This window comes from Engystomops pustulosus, chromosome 1, assembly GCF_040894005.1.
Source record: "Engystomops pustulosus chromosome 1, aEngPut4.maternal, whole genome shotgun sequence".
NCBI lineage: Eukaryota > Metazoa > Chordata > Amphibia > Anura > Leptodactylidae > Engystomops > Engystomops pustulosus.
This window is the reverse complement of record NC_092411.1, coordinates 151,640,278-151,661,870: the sequence shown is the minus strand read 5'-3', so window position 1 is coordinate 151,661,870 and position 21,593 is coordinate 151,640,278. Positions and strand designations below refer to the sequence as shown.

The 21,593-nt window shown below is 41.9% G+C and overlaps 1 protein-coding gene across 2 annotated transcripts; it reads left to right on the top strand.

The window, feature by feature from the left end:
- Positions 1–6,316: 6,316 nt before the first annotated feature.
- On the top strand, positions 6,317–21,480 carry RNF126 (ring finger protein 126). Of its 2 annotated transcripts, XM_072111089.1 has the most exons (9): positions 6,327–6,541; positions 10,897–10,952; positions 11,950–12,007; positions 12,104–12,342; positions 14,271–14,339; positions 14,548–14,617; positions 14,699–14,792; positions 15,410–15,525; positions 20,917–21,480. In XM_072111089.1, the coding sequence occupies exons 1-9, from the start codon at positions 6,467–6,469 to the stop codon at positions 21,070–21,072; spliced, it is 933 nt and encodes a 310-aa protein (XP_071967190.1). In that variant the 5' UTR covers positions 6,327–6,466; the 3' UTR covers positions 21,073–21,480. The 2 variants fall into 2 exon arrangements, with proteins under 2 accessions (XP_071967199.1, XP_071967190.1); XM_072111098.1 differs by lacking the exon at positions 14,271–14,339 and having other exon boundaries at positions 6,317–6,541.
- The last annotated feature ends 113 nt before the right edge of the window (positions 21,481–21,593 follow it).

Genomic DNA, 21,593 nt, shown 5'->3' with positions numbered 1-21,593 from the left:
CACCTAAAGGGTTAACAAACGTCTTAAAAGTACTTTTTCATACGTTAAGGGGTGTAGTTTTCATATTAGGAAATAAGCTAGCACTGGCGATTATTTCAGGGCTTGTACACCCCACTGACGTGGCACAGAGGCCCTGATAAGTATCCACCAAGTATTCTATTTAAGTGAAAAATATGTCTTACGTTGCACCAAAATAATGCCTAAAATGTCACATTTTTTAGATTTTATACACTTCGACAACTAATATGAGAAAAGTGCTCTAGGTTAGAGAAGCTAAGTAAAGTTTTAGTATTTTCATAGTATCATAGTATATAAGGCTGGAAAAAGACACAAGTCCATCAAGTCCAACCTTTAAGAATTAAAGGAAACCTACCACCACAAATCTACCTATAAAGGTAGATCAGGTGGTAGGTGAATCAATGGGACGTGAGGATAGCCCTTTTAAGGGCTAATCCTCACGTCCCCGCACTTTTTTGTAAACCTTTATTACCCTAATATGTTAATTTTGTTATGCGGCTACTTGGGCGTGGAGCGCGGTCACTGCTCCGAAGCCGGGGCTGCACAGACGCGGGCCTGCTGTTCTGCGCATGCGCAGACGGCAGGATCGTCAGACGAGGGCGCGCAGCTACGAGCAGCTGCGCGCCGAACATGGTGAGTAGGAGGGGTAAAGTGGCTACCGGGGCGTGGAGTAGCCGCCTCGTGTAACCTCAGATGCGGCTACTCCACGCCCCAGTAGCCGCATAACAAAATTAACTTATTAGGGTAATAAAAGTTTACAAAAAAGTGCGGGGACGTGAGGATTAGCCCTTAAAAGGGCTATCCTCACGTCCCATTGATTTATAGGTAGATTTGTGGTGGTAGGTGCCCTTTAAATAAATGTTTTATCCCCATAACCCGTGATATTTTTTCTCTCCAGAAAGTCATCCAGGCCTCTCTTGAACATGTACATAGAGTCCGCCATAACAACCTCCTGCGGCAGAGAGTTCCATAGTCTCACTGCTCTTACAGTAAAGAACCTTTGTCTATGGTGATGGTAAAATCGCCTCTCCTCTAGGCGCAGAGGATGCCCCCTTGTCCTGGTCACAGGCCGAGGTATAAAAAGATCTTTGGAGAGATCCTTGTACTGTCCGTTCAGGTATTTGTACATTGTAATGAGGTCTCCCCTCAGTCGTCTTTTTTCTAAACTGAATAATCCCAAATTTTGTAATCTGTCATTGTATTCTAATCCCTCCATTCCCCTTATAATCCTGGTTGCTCTCCTCTGCACCCGTTCCAGCTCTACTATATCCTTTTTATACACTGGTGCCCAAAACTGTACACAATATTCCATATGTGGTCTGACCAGGGATTTGTATTTAGGCAAAACTATGGGCGTAATTTACTAAGGGCCGGATTCCCATTTTCCCGACGTGTTACCCGAATATTTCCGATTTGTGCCGATTTCCCCGGGATTTTGGCGCACGCGATCGGATTGTGGCGCATCGGCGCTGGCATGCACGTGACAGAAATCGGGGGGCGTGGCCGAGCGAAAACCCGACGGATTCGGAAAAACCGCCGCATTTAAAACAATAAAAGTGTCGCTTGGGATGCGCTTACCTTCACTTGGTCCGGCCCGGTGAATTCCAGTGCGTTCAGATGCTTTTCAGCGCAGCAGCGTCACCTGGTGGACGGCGGAGGAACTACCTTGATGAATCCCGGCCGGACCCGAATCCAGCGCAGAGAACGCGCCGCTGGATCGCGAACGGACCGGGTAAGTAAATCTGCCCCTATGTCTTTATCATGAGAATCTATACCTCCCTTGATACATCCCATAATTTTATTTGCTTTAGCAGCAGCCGCCTGGCTCTGGTCACAAAATTAAGTTTACCATACACCAATACCCCCAAGTCCTTTTCAGCCCCAGTTTTACTAAGTAATTAACTGTTTAGAACATAATTATACTTTTTGTTTCCATGGCCCAAGTGCATAACTTTACATTTATCTACATTAAACCTCATCAACCATTTCTCTGCCCACTCCTCAAGCTTCCACAAATCCCTCTGTAATGCTAAACTATCGACCTCAGTATTTATTACTTTACACAGCTTAGTATCATCTGCAGATATTGAAACTTGACTGTGTAAACCCACTACAAGGTCATTAATAAAAATATTAAAAAGAAGTGGCCCCAATACTGACCCCTGTGGCACTCCACTGGTAACATTAACCCAATCTGAGAATGTGCCATTAATGACCACCCTCTGTTTTCTATCACTAAGCCAATTACTTACCCAAATACACAGATTTTCTCCTATTCCCAGTAGTCTCATTTTATATACCAACCTTTTATGCGGCACGGTGTCAAATGCCTTTGAAAAGTCCAGATATACAACATCCACAGAGTCCCCCAGATCCAGTCTTGAACTTACCTCCTCGTAGAAACCAATCAGATTAGTCTGACAGGACCGATCTCATATAGCTGACGCTGGGTTATAAGGTTGTGCACAGTGAGATACTCCAGGATAGCATTTCTAACAAACCCCTCAAATATTTTCCCCACCACAGCAGTTAGACTCACCAGTCTGTAGTTACTTACAAAAGTAAGCAGCTTCTAGTGCTAAAACAAATGCAGCAGTGTTGCACTACTAGCGATATTGGGAACCTCCAATAACGCTATCTAACACCGCTGCGCTGTATATTACAAACGGCGACGTATTCATGAGGGGGTGGTCCGTGGCGATGCCTCTTCACGGACCGGCCCGCTCAGTCCATAGGTCGGCGGTGACTGCCGTGTGTTATGTGGCAGTCACCTCCTGTAATCCCACTACCCTCATAAATACGCCGGACTGCTTTGAGAGCGGTCCGGCATTTGTAATGTACAGCGCAGCAGTGTTAGTTGGCGTTATCAGAGATTAACTATTCCGATGCCTGCATGAGCGATCGGTTGCCATGATCGGTTTGTCAGACCCAAGGCTGTCTGGTCTCTGAAGATTTGTTACAATGAGCCAGTGGCTTATTGTAATGAATACTGTGCAAAAATGCCATATATTGCAATACAATAGTATTGCAGAATATGGTAGGAGCGATCTGACCATCTAAGTTTAAAGTACCCTAGAGGATCTAAGAAATAGTAAAAAAAAAAAAGTTTAAAAAATAATAATAAAACAGTAAAAAACCTAAAAGTTCTAATCACCCCCTTTCACTGATAAACAGTAAAAATCACAGACACAATAGGTATCGCTGCGTCCCAAAATGTACGATCATCAAAATATAAAAACGGTTATTGCCGGCGGTGACCACATTTGAAAATGTGTTAAAACGCAATAAAACCTATATAATTTTGGTGTCACCGTGATCTTACCGAACCAAAGAATAAAGCAGAAGTGTTATTTGGAGAACACGGTGAAAGTTGTAAAAACTGAGCCCACAAGAACGTGACGCATACGTTTTTTTTTTTCAAATTTTTCCACATTTGGAATTTTTCCCAGCTTCTCTGTTACAGAGAAGTAAAATTTGTGACGGTGAAATTAAGCCCTCCCACAGCTCTGTACATGGAAAAATGAAAAAGCTATGGATTTTTTAACATGGAGTGCAAGAAATGAGCGAAAAAATGCAGTGTCCTTAAGGGGTTAAAGAAAATCTACCATTTGAGTCACTTCCTTGTGGGCTCAGTTCACTGTGCGCTCCAAATAACACCTCTGCATTATTCTTTGGTTCGGTACAATCATCGTCATACCAAATTTATACAGGTTTTGTTGTGTTTTAATAAATTTTCAATTAAACAAATGTTCACATCGCCGTCTTCTGACGCTAAGAACTTTTTCATACTATGATGTATGGCAGGGTTGGCTCCAGGTTTAAGTAGGCTCCTGGGTAACGGAGCCTTAGTGGGCCCCTCAGCAGGCATCCCCACCCGCAGTAAGCACACTGCCCCCCCCCCCTACATAGCCACACTTGTCTCTCCTACGTAGCCACACTGTCCCCCATTAGCCACATTCAATAAGCCACACTGTCCCCCCCAAGGTAGTCATACTTTCTCCCCCTACATAGCCACATCGTCCCCCCCCCCCCCACCTATGAGGCACACTACCCTCTCCCCCATAGCCACACCGCCCCCCAACCCATACGGAACACTGCCCGCTCCCCCTTAGCAACACCCCCCCATAAGGCACAATGCCCCCCCATAGCCACACTGTTTCCCCTACGTACCCACACTATCCCCCCCCATAAGCCACATTCTATAAGCCACAGTCTCCTAGGTAGTCATACTGTCCCCCTTACATAGCCACACTGCCTCCTCCCCTGTAGCCACACCGCCCCCCCCATAAGGCACACTGCCCGCTCTCCCGTAGCATCACCGCCCCCCCCAATAAGGCACAATGCCCCCTCATTGCCACACTGTTTCCCCTACGTAGCCACACTGTCCCCCCATAAGCCACATTCTATAAGCCACAGTCGCCCCCGCTAGGTAGTCATACTGTCCCCCCCTACATAGCCACACTGCCCCCTCCCCTGTAGCCACACCGCCCACCCATAAGGCACACTGCTCCCTTCACCCCGTAGCCACACTCTCCCCCGCCCCCCCCCCCCTTCCGGGAAAGAAAAAATCTCACTTTTCCTCGCTCCCCGGAGAAGCCTGCAGCTGCTTTCTTTGGCATGCACCCGCTGTACCTGTCAGCTCTGAAGCCGGCACACGAGATGTGATGACATCATCATGTGCACGGGCCTCAGAGCTGTCGCGTACAGGGCATAGCGCCGCTGCCAGGGAACAAGTAAAGGTGAGTGTAAACTACACAATTTGAAAGGTGATTATTTGTACCAGTGTCTCAAAGCAACACTGGTAGAATTGATCTGGGGGCCAAAAGTTTTTTTCAGTGCCCGAGTGGACCGCTCCAGCACCTTTGGGCCCTGGGACTTGCCCAGGTAAGCTGGGTGCTGGCACCGGGCCTGATGTACGGAGCTTTGAGTGGTGTCATTTTTTGCAAAATGAGCTGACGTTTTTATTGCTACCATTTTGAGGACTGTGTGCGCTTTTGATGAAGCTTTATTACATTTTTTATGTGATGTAAAATGGTGTAAAAGTAGCGTATCAGACATTTGAGCACTATTTTCCATTATGGGGGGGGGGGTTCTTTTATTTTGATAGATCAAGAATTTTGAGACGCGGCGGTACCTAACGTGTTTGTGATTTTTACTGTTTAATATGTTTTATGTCAGTTCTAAGCAAAATGGGGGTGATTAAATGCAGTATATGCCATTTTTACACAGTATTCATTACAATGAACCACTGGCTCATTGTAACGAAACTGCAGAAACTGACGAACCGATCATGGCAACCGAGGACATCAGAGGAAGCAACGATTGGAACAGTCGTCATGTAAATGCCGGCAGTGGCATGGGCACTTAATACCCGCAACAGGTGGTAGCACCGACCGTGGGTATTAGCGGTGGGTGTTTGCTGCAATATGCGGCAAACTCCACCTCTGTATGAAGAGGTTCTGTGAGCCCTCTTCATACTCACCCTTGCTCCTCTTCACCTTAATCCCTGCACCCATGTAACTAACTTATAATTAGTTACATGGAGCGCGGGGACAAGAAGTCCGGCACTCTGGCCTGCTAATTATGCACACCCTCAGGGTGCTTTCACACAATGCATTGTGGCCTGCATTGTGTTTTTGATTAATTTCAAAAGCTGTAACCTTGTTCACATGATGAAGTAACATTGCGTTTTACCAAATGGAATGGAAACGCAATGTTACCTCAGCATGTGATCCAGGCTTGAGCCTTTGGAAAGCGTCAAGAAACCCGACGCATCGTGTGAAAGCGCCCTCACTCTCCCATGCTGGGAGAGGCATGAATTCACATGGCGGGGGCCTGCATAATTAGCAGCACGGACCAGGTGAAGAGGAGCGGGGGAGAGTATTAATAGTTTTTTTTTATGTTTTTCAGGTATTTGGTTTCCTTTAAATACCCTGCACAATTTTTCAGCAGCAAAAAAGATGCAAATACCTTTAATTTGGGGTATTTTTGCTGTAAAAAAAAGCCACTGGAACACAAATGATAAATTGTTGGTCATGTACAGAGCATATAATGGTCCAATTTCCATCTTCGTCTTCACCTGAGTCTGTAGCTCACATCAGGGAATACCTGAAACCCATTAAAATCACAATTGTGGCGGAAAGAGCTGGTTTCTTTACCTCACTAGGTTTATGTACATGTAATCTCCTCAGCATAAATTCTTAAACCGCGTGCAAGGCTTTAGCATTGACTCGGAGTATTGATACCTATTATACAGAATTAGAATAGCCCCAGTCTCTACATCATGACGGCCACTATTCTAAACTGACCTTCCGCTGACACCTCGCCCCAAGCCTGACCCCCTTATTACCTCGCACTTTCTATACAACGTGGTTTGGTCTTACTCGCTCGCCGTACATCGGTCGCAGCGTGTTTACGTGGCTGTGCGTCATCTCCAGGGCAGCGGAAAATGGCGGAGGCTTTACCGGAGGCCGGGCGGTACTTCTGTCATAACTGTTCTGCCGAGATCAGTCCTCGTCTCCCGGTAAGAGGCAAATGGTGGAGGTTAGACTCTTCAGACTCGGAGTAAGGGTCAGAAATCAAGTGACGTCCCCTATACCGGGCTGTCAGGTGTGCGGAAGGATCTCCTGGGGAGCCATTCCTTCAGTGAGATCCCCCGGGTGTAAAAAACAGTGCTTGGTGGGTTCGGCGCACGACATTCAATGCGGTTAAAGATGGTTCTTTCGATATAAATTGGTATTTTCTGTGTATAATGATGTTACGTGACTACAGTGTCTGTGGGGCTGTGCTGGTAAATACACGGGTCTCCGGGGATACACAAGCCGGGGAGAAATCGTCAGATTATCTTTATATACATTATATAGTCCTATACATTCATGAATAGGAAATGAAAGTTTCCGTCTCTGCTGATTTCCTTCAGTGTTTCTGCTCCCATTCATTTCTGTGGGATTCTGATGACTGATTCCTTCACTCCTTTGGATTTTTGCTGTATCATTTTACATAGTAAAGGTTCAAAGTGAAGGTATCTTCATCAGCACTGTGTTCAGAAACTGACTGTAAAACTAGCAGCTCTTACTAACTATAATTGATTCATAAATAATTGAACTGCAGGGGGTCCTCCCTATGGATATATAGTAGGCCCCCTATTCTGGGCATAAAACCAAAAGAAAGTCCTCCATGTAGAAAGTCCCACCACTCTGCCTGCAACAAGCCACAAAAACAACTGCACTGACCCTTCAGTTTTACCCTTCAGTGTGACCTAGGTGATGTCTCTACTAGGTGGCGAGTTAGGTACATTTCTGTGCAGAAGTCTTCCATGTGTAGACTGCTGCAGTGGGATAGACTCGACTGCTATGGTATACAAAGAAGTTCAAGATCTTCAGGACGGAAGGCATGGTGAGGGCATTGAATGAGTAGGGGTCCAGTGTACCCACAAAAAGAATTGAGCAGCTTGTGGCATATGCACCATGCTGCTCTATTCATCTGTTAATGCTGTAGATCGCTGACCACAGTACTTGGCAACTACCTTCACTGAGCTAGAGTAAATGGAGTGGAACTGTATGCATGCTGGATCTGCTACTCCAATGGACTCCTAACTTGCTGTGACTGTAAATACTTCCTTAGGTTACCTGCACACAACTTGTGCAATTTAACGGACGTAAAATGGCAATGTAAAACAATGTTTACCTTGTGTTTTAAAACACAACAGCTGAAGAGGGATTTGCCTAATAACATTTCTCTTAATATTTGCCTTTCAAAATGCAATGTAAATGCATCTTTAACACATGTTAACATTGCATTTTGAAACGCAAATGTTAAGAGAAATGTTATTGGACAAATCTCCTCTCTTCAGCTGTTGTATTGCGCTTCAAACCGCAATGTAAACGCCACGTGATCATAGCCTAAAGCTTTGTTCACACAGATGTATGCTTTGCCTGAGTCAGGAGAGATGGAGGCTATACATTTGGGAGAAAATAGAACACGCTCTTTCTTTTTCCCGGTGACTGTACAGCGTCACACGCTGTGCTCACCGTAACATGGCCGGCACCATATCTGTATATATGGACGAATATAATCTGCGGCCGGCTATCCGTGTTAACACAGTTTGTAAGCGCAGTACAGACGCCACGTGTGGCTGCAATCTTAAGTAAGGCTATGAACTCTTCACTAGTAAATGGGGAAGATTCAACAAAGTAGCACTGAATAGATGAGTGCAGAGCCAGACTTCAGTCTTGAGCTACATTCACACTGCCGTATGGGGGACGTATATACGGCCGATATACGTCCCCAATAGACGGCAACAGGCGCACGGCGCCCAACGGGAGCTCCCCCTATGTGTCTATAAGGCAGGGTTCACACATAGTGTGGGGGAAATTTAGGCAGTCTCCTTGTGACAGTTCTATGTCTGTCTTTGGAGCTTCGAAGCTCATCTGAATCATTAAAGTGGCTTTGGCCCTTTAATGAATGTTTTTATGTTCTACATGTGTCTGGAATTTTTTTCAAAAAGGAACAAAAGGCACCAAAAGTCACAGCACATACAATTTTTTTCTGGTGTGTTGCAGTGTCCGGAAAAAGGAAGGCAAATACTGGAGGTGTTAATAACTTGGCGCACTCCCAAATTAGCCAGAAAAACACACATAAAAAAGTGCACTAACTCCACAATAAAACGTTAAAATTCAAAATTCCACAGAATGGTCTCACCCAGTTCCTTATAGATCGAAGATTGAAGAAATTCCTCAGTAATTCCTCCTGTCATGACGTTCACTTCGTGCACGCGATCACAGCACCGGTCCTGTATCAGGAAGAATGTGGACAGATGGTGCAGATCTCCAAGGATAAGAGTAAAATGAATTTTATTCCAGCATACTCATAAACAGTATATTAAAAGCGTGCATATCAAAATGGTTAAAACCGCCAGAGGACTTCATGCCCGACCTAGGTTTCGCCCTTTCAGCTTCATCTGGGGCCTGCCTTAACCTGGAGTCACCTTGCGACTTTTTAAAAAAGGCGCAAGTCCTGAATCTGGCTTTGCACAGCGTTGCTGAAGTTCTATGTTTAAACCGCTATAGTGAAGTGGCGGGAATAGTCCTGTGCGACTTTTGCACCATGAAGAGTCGCAAAAACCCTCTGTGAGACTTTTAAATGCCAAAAAAGCCCAGCAAAACCAATGATAAATCTCCCCCACTGTTTATAGTGTGTTTGAAATACAATACAACTGCTGTGGCGAAGGCATTTACCTAATTACTTGGCGTTGGATTTTTGGACTTTAACCCCTTCATGCTCTGCGACGGATATATCTGCCGCAGAGCTATAAAGGGTGTATGAAGAGGGCTCACGGGCTGAGCCCTCTTCATACAGAGATGGGCTTTGCTGCATATTGCAGCAAAGACCCATCGCTATCACCCGCGGTCGGTGCTTGCGGGTGTTAACCTCTTCTTTGCCACTGGCACGTAAAACGTGGCGGCGTGCGGGCGCCTCCATGTTACCTCCGATCGTCACTCCCCCGAACATCATCGGGTGGTTGCGATCGGTTGCCATGACAGCCTCAGGACTTCGTCAGACCCAAGGCTGAATGGTTTCAGAAGATTCGTTACAATGAGCCAGTGGCACATTGTAATGAATCACATGCAAAAACTCCAAATACTGCAATACAGAAGTATTGCAGTATATGGTAGCTATGATCTGACCATCTAAGGTTAAAGTACCCTAGAGGGTCTAAGAAATTGTGAAAAAAAAAGTTTAAAAATGTAAAACGTTAATAAAATATTAAAATTTCAAATCACCCCCCTTTCCCTAGAACTGATTTAAATTTAATAAACAGCAAAAATCACAAACACATTAGGTATTGCGCGTCCCAAAATGCCCAAAATCTAAAAACAGTTATAACCGGTGGTGACCTCCGAGACTGGAAATAGCGCCGAAAAGCAATGTAATGAAAACTGATCAAAATGTCGCACAGACCTCAAAATGGTAGCAATGAAAACGTCGGCTCATTTTGGAAAAAATGACACCTCACACTGCTCCGTGCGGCAAAGTCTGAAAAAGTTATTAGCGTCAGAAGATGGGGAAATTAGTTTTTCTTTTTTGTACTCATTCGTTTAATTTTTGAAAATGTATTAAAACGCAATAAAACCTATATAAATTTGGTATCACTGCGATCGCACCGAACCAAAGGATAATGTAGAGGTGTTATTTGGAGTGCAGAGTGAAAGTCGTAAAAACTGAGCCCACAAGAACGTGAAGCACATGCATATTTTTTTTTGTTTTGTTTTTTTAATTTTTCCACATTTAGAATTTTTTTTCCTGCTTCCCAGTACACGGCATGTTAAAATAAATAACAGCACAGGAAAGTAACATTTGTTACGCACAAAATAAGCCCTCACACAGCTCTGTATAGTGAAAAATAAAAAAAGTTATGGATTTTTGAAGCTGGAGAGCTAGAAATGAGCGAAAAAACGTAAATAGTACAAAGAGGATGTACAGCGAATGTGAGCGAAAAAATCCTGCGTCCTTAAGGGGTTATTGTGGATTTTGTAAACTCAAGAAATGTATGCACAAATGTTGGGATATATATTAATACTGGAGTAAATACCGTACACCACATTGAGTAAGAGTTTGGAACATTTTTAGACCATTTTCAAAACCTGTCTGAAAAGGGGGGATAGTTTGTGCGCCAGAAAATTCAATATTGTGGTGCAGCAAAGTACAACTCTCTTGTCTTTGGGTGCAGTCACCAGTAGCACTTGCATTGCGTTTACAAACACAACTGAATGCATATGCTTTTACATATACTGGTTTTAAAGGTAGTGTGAACTTGGACTTAACCAGTGCTCCATTTTTTTTATTTTTTTTCCCTCTTGTTTTTTTTTTTTTTTCTAGGAGTATACCTGCCCAAGGTGTGAATCGGGTTTCATTGAGGAACTTCCTGAATTAAGGTAACCGATTGAAGAAAGGCTCTTGATTTTTAAGGGTATTTCCAGGTATTGATATCTGTATGTTTTTACATAAGTAAAGCTTATGCTGCTTTCTTATGGACTTTAGTAGAGTTTCTTTTTTTCTTTTTTTAATCATCTTTATGTCGGTAAATAGTAAAATGTTTTGATGTTTAAAGACTTTTTTCTTAGTATGATGTTTTTTTGTTTTTTAATTCCGTGCCCAATTAAAACCCTTGCACAAATGACAACTTTACATCATTGCTTATTTATGCTGTATTTAGATTTACACCAAGCACCCTTTTATTTTATTAGAATATATAAATAAGTGGAGATGTTGAACCAGGTTACAACTCTTCTATGCAGCAGTAACCTGTCTTGAGGGTGGGGAAATCTTCTCCTTTGGTTGTAGAATTCATTGTGTGAGGTCACTCACAAAGAGGGTTATACATTATGTACGTCCCCAACCTGCTTAGTATTCACACCTCCGTTCAGCCCACTATCTTCAGACAGCCAGTGACCTAAGCCAGTTTTTTGGAAATCTTGCGCATGCGCGAGAACTTATCCCTTGCGAAGCGTGCAGGTTACTAGTGCAGCTGCACAAGTAGACGATTGGGTGAGTATTAAGTAGGCATTGGGCATGCATAATTTGTTTCAATGAATTTTGTATCTTTTTGATCTCTATTTATATAATAATATTTAAGGGGACGGTGAAAACCATCAAATAGTCTACATATGGCTGTTTTTGTAATTTTCTTTTTTCAGCTTTGCATTACATTGCATGGAAAAATAAATACACAAGGAAGTACAATTTGTTACGCACAAAACAAACTTTCATAGGTTTCTGTACACAGAAAAATAAAAGGTTATGGATTTTTAAAGGAGGGATCTGAAAAAATGAAATGCAAAAAAGAAAAAGGGCATCAGTGGCAAGGGGTTAAGAAAATGTTCTCCATAATTTTGGGTTGTTTATCTTGCATTTATTTTTTTTTTCCTCTAGGAGCACAGAAAATGGTAGTAACACTTCTGGTACAGATCAAAACAGACATCCATTTGAGGTAAGCAACTTTAATAAGTTTGATATTGTGTTGACCTTTCCCCCATGATTCTATTTACACATTCCCTCCAACATTGTCTTTTTCTGTCCCAAAAAGGGTCTTGAACCAACACAATTCTCTTTGCCACCTGGCTATGGACAAGTCACTTTTGGAATTTTCAATGAAGGCATGGAGTTCCCCATCTTTGGCACAAGTGGACCAGGCGAAGAGAACCGTGAAGGGGAAAGCAGGAGAGAGCAACAGTCACGGCATAGATATAGTGCAAGGCAACCTCGTGCTAGGCTGAGCACAAGACGATCGGCAGGGAGGCATGAGGGTGTGCCTACATTAGAAGGGTGAGGACGAGCTGAGCAGAGTTAGGTATGGGGACGGGCTATAGCTTTGTATAATTTTAAGTAAAAGAAGCTTTTAGGTAGTCAGACGTGCTGATTTCATTCCAGTGATCGGAGGTTTGGGTCAGAAGATCCTTTCAGCTCAGAGTGATTTTCACTGACTTCTCTAAGTCGTGGGCAAGAGACCTTATTGTTTTGATCTCTGTGGGTCCAACCACTAGGACTTGGCAAGTTTATCCCCTATACTGTGACCGAACAACCCCCTATAAAAGGAACCTTTATAGGGGGTTTTGGGACACTAAACCAACCACTGGTCATTAATGATCAGATGATTAAGTGTCCCAAATTGCCCTGAATGATTTGTAAGTGATTGTTGACCAAAAAAAAGCACAAACTCTATACTTGCCTCGCCTCTTGTTCCCTTTGGCGCCTGTGTGATGCAACAAGCATATTCGGTGTTGTGCACTCCAGGTTCGCTGCACAAATGCTGTATGTATGGCACAATGGCAATGAAGCCAGGGTTTTATCCCAGATTCGCTTGCTGCATAACAAGAGGAGGTGCCAGATCTTCCGATTTGAGTCTGATGTGCCCCATCTGACTCATATCTACGTAAGTATAAAAGACTTCAAACAGGTCCATTTGGGACCCTAAACCAACTACAAGTCCTTATGACAGACCTGACAGATCCTCTTTAACAAGTGTGTACATTTTGCTTATACAGGCAGCCCCCTACTTAAGGACACACCGACTTACAGACAACCCATAGTTAGACGGACCCCTCTGACCTCTGGTGAACCTTTCTGAATGCTTTACTATAGTCCCAGATTGTAATGATCAGCTGTAAGGTGTTTGTAATGAATCTTTATTGATAATCCTTGGTCCCATTACAGCAAAAAATGTTTAAACTCCAATTATCACTGGGGCCAAAAATTTTTTTGTCTGGATCTACAATTATACAATATACAGTTTTGACTTGTATACAAATTCAACTTAAGAACAAACCTCCAGACCCTATTTTGTATGTAACCCGGGGACTGCCCGTATATGTTGGGAAAAACTCCTGGTGCATGTATGATCAATCTACCAGTGATTTTGTTCCAAGAAACGTAGAAGTTCATATTGCAGGCTCCGATAAATGACCTCTAACTCCGATGTTTCAGCTGACTGTGGTAATCTTGTATTTATCCATGGCCTCCTTCCTTCTGCAATAAACTTTTACAATTATGCTAATGAGCCAGAAGGGCCCTTGGGTATTACTAGAGCCCCTCCGTGCTGTAGCTACACAGGTTGTTTACCTGGTTTCCCCTCCCCCTTTCTTTCTCAGCATTTCCCCCGTCCCTGTGCCTGATGTAAGCTTACTACAGCTGCGAAAATTCAGCACACTATAACAACCTGTGGAGCTACAACATGGAGGGGTTCTGGTAAGGAGGAAATTTAGAAGGAAGGAGACCATGGATAACAAATAAGATGATTACCATAGTCATGGATCTATGAGTAAATGCCCCTGGATTATTGTGCTTCCTTTCAATGGTAATATTCTTTAAATCATTGGCTCATAACTGGAGATCATCTCTAAGAGGTCCGCTGCTTTCCAGAGAAAACTTTTACCTGGGGAGAGAATTATCAATGATATTTATATATTTTTCCTATTTTTAAACTAGCCCTGCCACCACTGTGGTTACCCTAAAAAGTTGAAAAACCCTTAATCACAAGTCTTTCTATCAGGCAGTCCAGAAAATCAGCTAGATGTTGTATATTTTTGGTAAGAATGCTGTCACAACTAAACAAGAAAATAAATTCTTATGTGAGAATCTTCAAGCATTCTCAAGCTCACTTTTTGATTGCATGCTTCAGAGGATTTACAGGTGGTGTCAGTGGCATTCTATATGATTCAAGGATTAATATGTTTGTTTTATGATTTAATTGGTAGGATCATTCAACAACTGGTAAATGGGATCATCGCCCCTACTGCAATGCCAAATTTAGGACTGGGACCATGGTGAGACTGCCCTCTTAACTTGGTTATATAATTAAGAGACTGTCCATTGTCACATAGTTTTTTTTGTTTTTGTTTAGTTTTTTTGTCGGACCCCAACTTCACTAATATCTCATCAATGTAGTTAACCTGGAAAATCTCTCTTAACATGGTAATGCTTAGGTATATAATAAAATCTCTTCTGTGACATTATCCACTTTTTTTTGTCCAGGGGAGTTCTTCATTCCAATCCAATGGATTATGCTTGGGGAGCCAATGGCCTGGACACAATAATAACACAGGTACTAGTTTCATGGCTGGTGATTTATGTTTTCTGTACTTCTTATTCTTCAAATATTTTGATATTTCATGTCTCTCAATAGTTACTTAACCAGTTTGAAAACACTGGACCACCTCCTGCTGACAATGAGAAGATTCAAGCCCTTCCTACTATCCAAGTAACAGATGAACATGTGGGTGAGTGAGTATAAACATTTAATAATTAAAATAAAGGGTTTTTTTTGGACATCTGTCACAAAATATGGTGACTTAAAGCCAGGACTGTGGAGTCGGTAAACCAAACCTCCGACTTAGATTCCAGGCCAAAATGGTCACCGACTCCATGAATCCTACTCCAGTGTCTTGATTTCCTGCTCACTATAGCGGTGCTGCCTGAGCACCTGGATTCAGCGATCATTACCACAGGAAACTCCCAGACATTTCATATACAAAAACCTTTTTTTGTTTCTTTGTACAATCCCTCCAACAGAGGTGGTCGTATCTAGGGACACAGCCTTATTTATAAGGGACCATATCACTACATTTATAAGAAATTTATCTTCACACAGGAACATTTTTTATGACATCTAATTGAAGAAATGTTTATATATGGCAGATTAATGAAACTGTATGTGAATGGCCAGACAAAAATACCCCTTTAATTCATAGTTCTGATGCTATCAGTGTGAATCTACAATATTTATAGTCCTAAAAATAGAGAACTCTTTCAATGAGTGTCCAAACTTTTGGTCTGTACTGTATGAACACTGTCTCTTTCATTTTAAAGTTGTTAATTTTCTTTCTGTAATTCGCAGGTTCTGGACTGGAATGTCCAGTATGTAAGGAGGATTATACAGTTGGTGAAAGTGTGAGACAACTTCCTTGCAATCACTTATTTCATAACAATTGCATCATCCCCTGGTTAGAGCAGGTCAGTATGAAAATGAAAAGTGTTTCCTTCTCCTTTCCTATAGCAGAGCTGTGTTTGTAAACTGAATGTGTCTTATTTCCTGGATAAAGCTGGCTGTACGTTTTTAAGAAGGACCTAGGCATAGATCTTTGTGCTGAGCTGATGGCTAAACATTTCTGGGCGCAGTTATTAAAGGGCATCTACCACCAGGATGAAGGACTGTATGCAAATGAGCCTGAGGACTCGTAGGTGTTAATGGAGCCTGAAGCCCCTCTGGCTTATTTTCATACAGCTTTTATCCTGGTGATAGATGTCCTTTAAAGTTGTTTAACTCCTTAGTGTTTTACTGTAGTCCCTAGCCTGTGACTATATCCTTGTTGAAGGAAAACACAGAAAGCAAATGCAAAATATTGCTCACCAAGTCTGAGGGGTTAAAAGTTTGAGTAAGTAAGTTTGAGTAGTTGGAGGGTGCAATTCAATGGATGTGGAGATGAGATTTGCCTAATTGCATTAACATTGCATTTTACTAATGCACAAACTTCCTCTCCACAGCTGTTATATTGCATTTCAAAATACAATGTAAACATCATTTGTAATTGCACCCAGTTAGGCCCCTTCCACACTTGCGTTGCAGATCTCGTCAGAGTTTGATCAGGGTTTGGTCAGTGAAAAACGCACATTTTGCATCAGAGTGCAATCAGTTTTCAGTCAGAGTTTGTTCAGTGTCTCAGTTTTTCACGTGCGTTTTTGATGCAATTTCAATGCGTTTTTCACGCGCAGAAAATGCGCGTGAAATGGACCCAGGACTGAGCTCTATCTTTTCTATGGCAATTGATGCGTGAAAAACGCATTGCACTTGCATGTGTCTCAGAGTGCAATGCGTTTTTGATGCATCTCCATAGACTTGTATGGTGCGTTTTTCACGCACGTGACTTGCAAAAGTAGAGCATGCCGAGATTTAAAAGCGCGTTAAAAAAAATGCGCGTGTGTGTGTGAAAAAGAATGCAAGTGTGAAAAGACCCATTGGTTACAAAGGGTCAGAGTGCAATGCAAGTTCTGCGCGTCAAAAGCATGCGCAGAAAACACACGTGAAAAACGCCAGTGTGAAAGGGGCCTTCGAGTGCGGTCACAATCTTTTAGAAACGCAGTGCAAAAAACCGCAGGGCCATGCAGAGGCCGATCGCATATCCTCTCATGGAAACACGTGCAGTCGGTAACCAGCACCCAGTGTCTTGCACTGAAACAACCTTCGGGCTGCATTCACACGTGGCGTTTACATTGAGTTTTGAAAAACAATACACAAGCTAACGAGAGGGAATTGGCCCCATTACATTGCTGTTAGCATATGTGTTTGTTCACACATTGTTGCATTTTATAATGTGTTAATCACATGCGGTAACACAATGTAAAGGCAAATGTTAACTGCTATTTAATTGGACAAAATTCTCTTCTGCTGTTTTAAAACGCATGTGTTAATAACACATGTGAACGCATCCTAATTTTAGGTGGATATTCTTAACCCCTACGGGACACAGCATCTTTTGGCCTAAAGGACGCAGACCCATTTTTCAAATCTGCCCTGTGTCACTATAAGTGGTTATAGCGTGGGAACGCTATGAGAAATCCAGGGGATTTTGAGATTGTTTTCTCGTGACACATTGTACTTCAAATTAGTTTAAAAATTTGGATGAAATCTTTTGCGTTTAGTTATGAAAAAAAACAAAATTTGGCAAAAAATTGGAAAAATTCAATATTTTCAACGTTCTAAATTCTCTACTTTTGATGCAGATAGTCATAGCACCCAAATAAATTCATAACTTACATTTCCCAAATGTCTGCTTTATGTTGGCATGGTTTTTTTAAGATTCCACATATTTTACTAGAATGTTCTGAGGCTCAGAATTTAGGTATCATTTTTCACATTTTTTGTAAAATCACCAAAACCCGTATTTAGATGGACCTGCTCAACTTCTAATTGACACTGAGAGGCCTAAATAATAGCTAGACTCATAAATTACCCCATTGTGGAAACTACACCCCTCAACGTATGAAAAACCACTTTTAAGAAGTTTGTTAACCCTTTAGGTGTTTTATAGGGGTTAAAACAAAACGGAGGTGCAGTCTGAAAATTGTAATATTTTTTCACAATGCACTCATTTTGGGTGGAAAATTAAACATTTACAATGGATTAAATGAAAAAAGGCTCCACAAAGTTTGATACCCAATTTCTCCCGAGTACACGGATACTCTACATGTGGTGGTAACCTGCTGTATGGGCGCACGGCCGGGCATAGAAGGGAAGGAGGCGCCATCCAGATCCGATTTGCTATGTCACATTGTACAGGCTATAATTTTTTTCTTTTTTTATTGAGGACCTATAGGGGCTTATTTCTTTTGCCACATGAGATGCACTTTTCTGGTACATAATTTTGGGGCATCTATAGCTAATTGGTGAGATTTAATTAAAGCTTTGTTGGTGGAGGAAATGAAAATCGTCAATTTTTAGGAACATTTTTATGTGTTTTTTTTTTGGCCGTTAACCATACCATAAAAATAGTATATTATTTTTATTCTATGGGTCGCCACGATTACAAAAATACTTCATGTATATATATTTTTTATTTTTTCCCATTTTTACTGAATAAAAAGTAATTTGGCAAAATTGTTGTTAATTTTAGCATCACCGTCTTTCATATGCATAACTTTTTTATTTTTCACCTCACAAATCTGTTTAAGGGCTTATTTTTTGCGAGAATGATTGTTCTTTTTAGTGGTCTTATTTTAGATTGCGTAACTTTTTTAAATCACTTTTTAGAGCATTTTTAAAGGGCATTAATAAAAAATCATCTTTTTTTCAGAGAGAGTTTTTTGAGGTTGTTTTTTACGGGGTTCACTTTGCGGATCTAATAACGATTCTGTTTTATTATGCAGATTGTTACGGACGCAGGGATACCAAATATGTGGGGGTTTTGTGTATTTTATTCAATTGTACTGAATAAAAACTAATTTGGAGAAAATCTTATTCATTTTAGCATCACCATCTATTCATATGCATAACTTTTTTATTTTTTGGCTGACAAATCTGGTTAGGGGCTTATTTTTTGCGAGAACAGTTGTTCTTTTTAGTGGGCTTATTTTAGAGTGCATAAAATTTTTTAAATCACTTTTTAGAGCATTTTTTATAGGGTATTAATTAAAAATTATCTTTTTTTCGGAACGTTTTTTGCGTTTTTTTCCTCCGGCGTTTACCGTGCGGGTCCAGTAATGATTCTGTTTTATTATGCAGATTGTTACGGACGCGGCAATACCAAACATGCGGGGGTTTTTTGTGTTTTTATGTTTTTTATACTTTATTAAGTGTTTTTATGGGAAAGTGACATTTTAGGGGCTTATATTTTTATGTATTTATTTTTTATTTATTATAATGTGTAGTGTTAAGTGTTTTTGCATAATTTTACTTCTACATACTTGAACTTAAACCAGTGATACTCTGATCACTGGTTTAAGTTCAATACACTGCTCTACAATACTATTTTATTGTAGAGCAGTGTAAACTGTCTAAGCATGCTTGCGCATGCTCAGACAGTTTGCAGTCAGACCCGGAAGGGTTCTGGCTGCCATGGAAACCGGGCAGCTCCGGGGCACATGCCAGTCCTCGGAGCTGCCCAGGAGAGGATCGGATCCCCCGGTAAGCGGCACGGGGGATCCGATCCATAGGGGGAAGACCCTTACACGCCGCGGTCATGCTTGACCGCGGCGTGTAAGGGGTTAACACCCGCGATCGGAGTCGGCTCCGATCGCGGGTGTTAGCGCAGGCTGTCAGCTGTACTAGACAGCTGACAGCCGCTGCTTCTGGTACCGGCTCCGTTCGTGAGCCGGTGCCAGAAGCAGGACGTTATAGTGCGTCCTGGTGCGCTAAGTATCTAGCCACCGGGACGTACTATAACGTCCTGGTGCGCCTAGGGGTTAATGTAACCAGTAAAAGACATTGGGGGACATTTATTATGGTGTTTACGCCAGTTTTTGTGGCGCTCTCTCCGTATGTTCTGCTCTCCGACCTATGTTCGCAGCCATTTTTGGCCACTGTACACTGGGGGAAAGTAGACCAAAAGAAATTTGGACTAGCAGGGACCATATTATTACACTCACATCAGGATGTTTGCTGCCTCAGTACAGATTTTGGTCCCAGGGCAGAAAATGGTCCCGGCGCCAGAAATGTATCTGCACAGCTACACAATATTAAATGTGTATCTCCTTTCCGAGAGCAGGTCGGTAACAAAGCCAATGCAGATACCAACACTTCATGTAAATGTCCCCCATTAACTGAACAGGTGACTTAACATCACTGCCAACTGGCGCCCCCATCTTGGAGGGTCGTTTGACGCACCCCCTTCCCTTTTTTCGTCGTCGAAGGCTGGTGGCAGTTACTGTGGCAGTCTACAGTCTCCTAGAGACTTGTAAGTTTGCCATGTATAGTGATCTCCAATATCCAGCTGATGGCAGGCTATTAGAGACGAATAGTGCCCAAATATCTGAAGCGCAACTTTTTTGCTATTTGTCAATCCCATCATCTTTTTTTTTTTCCAATTCAAATATTTAAACGGTCATATAGATCCCAAATTTATATCTATTAAAACTTACACATTACATAGGTCTGCACACCAAATTGTGAAAAAGTAATTTACCTTTGGCTCTGCTAAAACCTAATAAAACCTATATAAATTTGGTAACCCTGTGATCGTATCAACCCAAAGAATGAAAGCCATGAAAACAGAACCCACAAGAAAACGCTGCATACGTGGCAGATAAGTCATCTTTTACATTGAAGTCAATGGGGATGGATAGTAAGTGTCAGTTTTTAAGTTTTTTTTTAGATAAAGAAATGGAGATATATATAGAAAAATAGATGGATAGATTCTAGATAAATGTGAGGTGTAGGTAGATAGAATTGAGAGCTCTATAGATGAAATCTATTATGTGGGATAGGTAGACTAATATAGAAGCTATAGATTGATGTATTGAAAGTAAAGCGTCTAACTGTAGCAGGCAATGTCATTCATATGTTTACTTATATTGCCGTTTATTTACCAATTTTTATCTTTTTGGTACGGAGGTAAATAAACGGAAATCTTAATCGTAGTGGGAACTTAGCCTAGGCAGAGGCATTCTGGATCTTGTATGCTAAAATTTCATCCTTTTACTCACATGTGGAGCATTATTGCAGATGTGTGCATGAACGCCATATTTTCAGATAATGGGGAAAAAGGAGAAAACTTGAGCTGCCAGGACAGCTAGTTACAATAAAGCTTTTTTTTTTTTTTTTTGACAGTTTTGATAGATATTTGCAAGAAGGGAAGAAACAAATTCTAATGTTAAACTACAGTATAACATCTGTTGTCTTCTTCCCAACAGCATGACACATGTCCTGTGTGTAGGAAAAGTCTGAGTGGTCAGAACACAGCTACCAATCCTCCAGGACTAACAGACATGAATTTCTCTGCTTCCTCTGCTTCCTCCTCATCCTCCACCTCCCCTACTGATGAAAATAATTCTGCCAATAACTCCTGAGCACCAGAGATTGGGAGGGGGAGCAGCTGCTGGGCACCAGCTCCTCTCATCTGCTGCTTTCTTAACACTGCATTCAGAGCCGAAGAGGGAACCCTGCCTAGGAGTTCCTAAACAGGACACTTTATGACTACAGGGGGCTAAGTGTCTCTTCCTCCTTCCCAAGTGGAACAGCCGGAATCCATCAGAATTATTCCCCCCTCCTTAGAATGAGATCTGGCTTGTAAGAGACTGTGTGGGTGTGAAGTGTTTTTATTTTTTTTTATTTTATTTTTATTTTTTCCTCCCAAAAGGGTTTGGGTTTCCTCTTTTAAATCTTAGAGGTGCGGTAACTTCTTTTTATCATCATTTTTATTTTTTAATGCTTTGAGGTTTTTAATCTTTAAATTAAACATGTATGATTCATTCTGCTCTTGGCGTGAGCAGTTACTGCACAATGTTTACAGAACACCTGCAGAATTACCTGCAGAATGTGCCATCCTATCATCTGAGCTGGGCCTGGTCAAACAACGAAAGCTGATCCA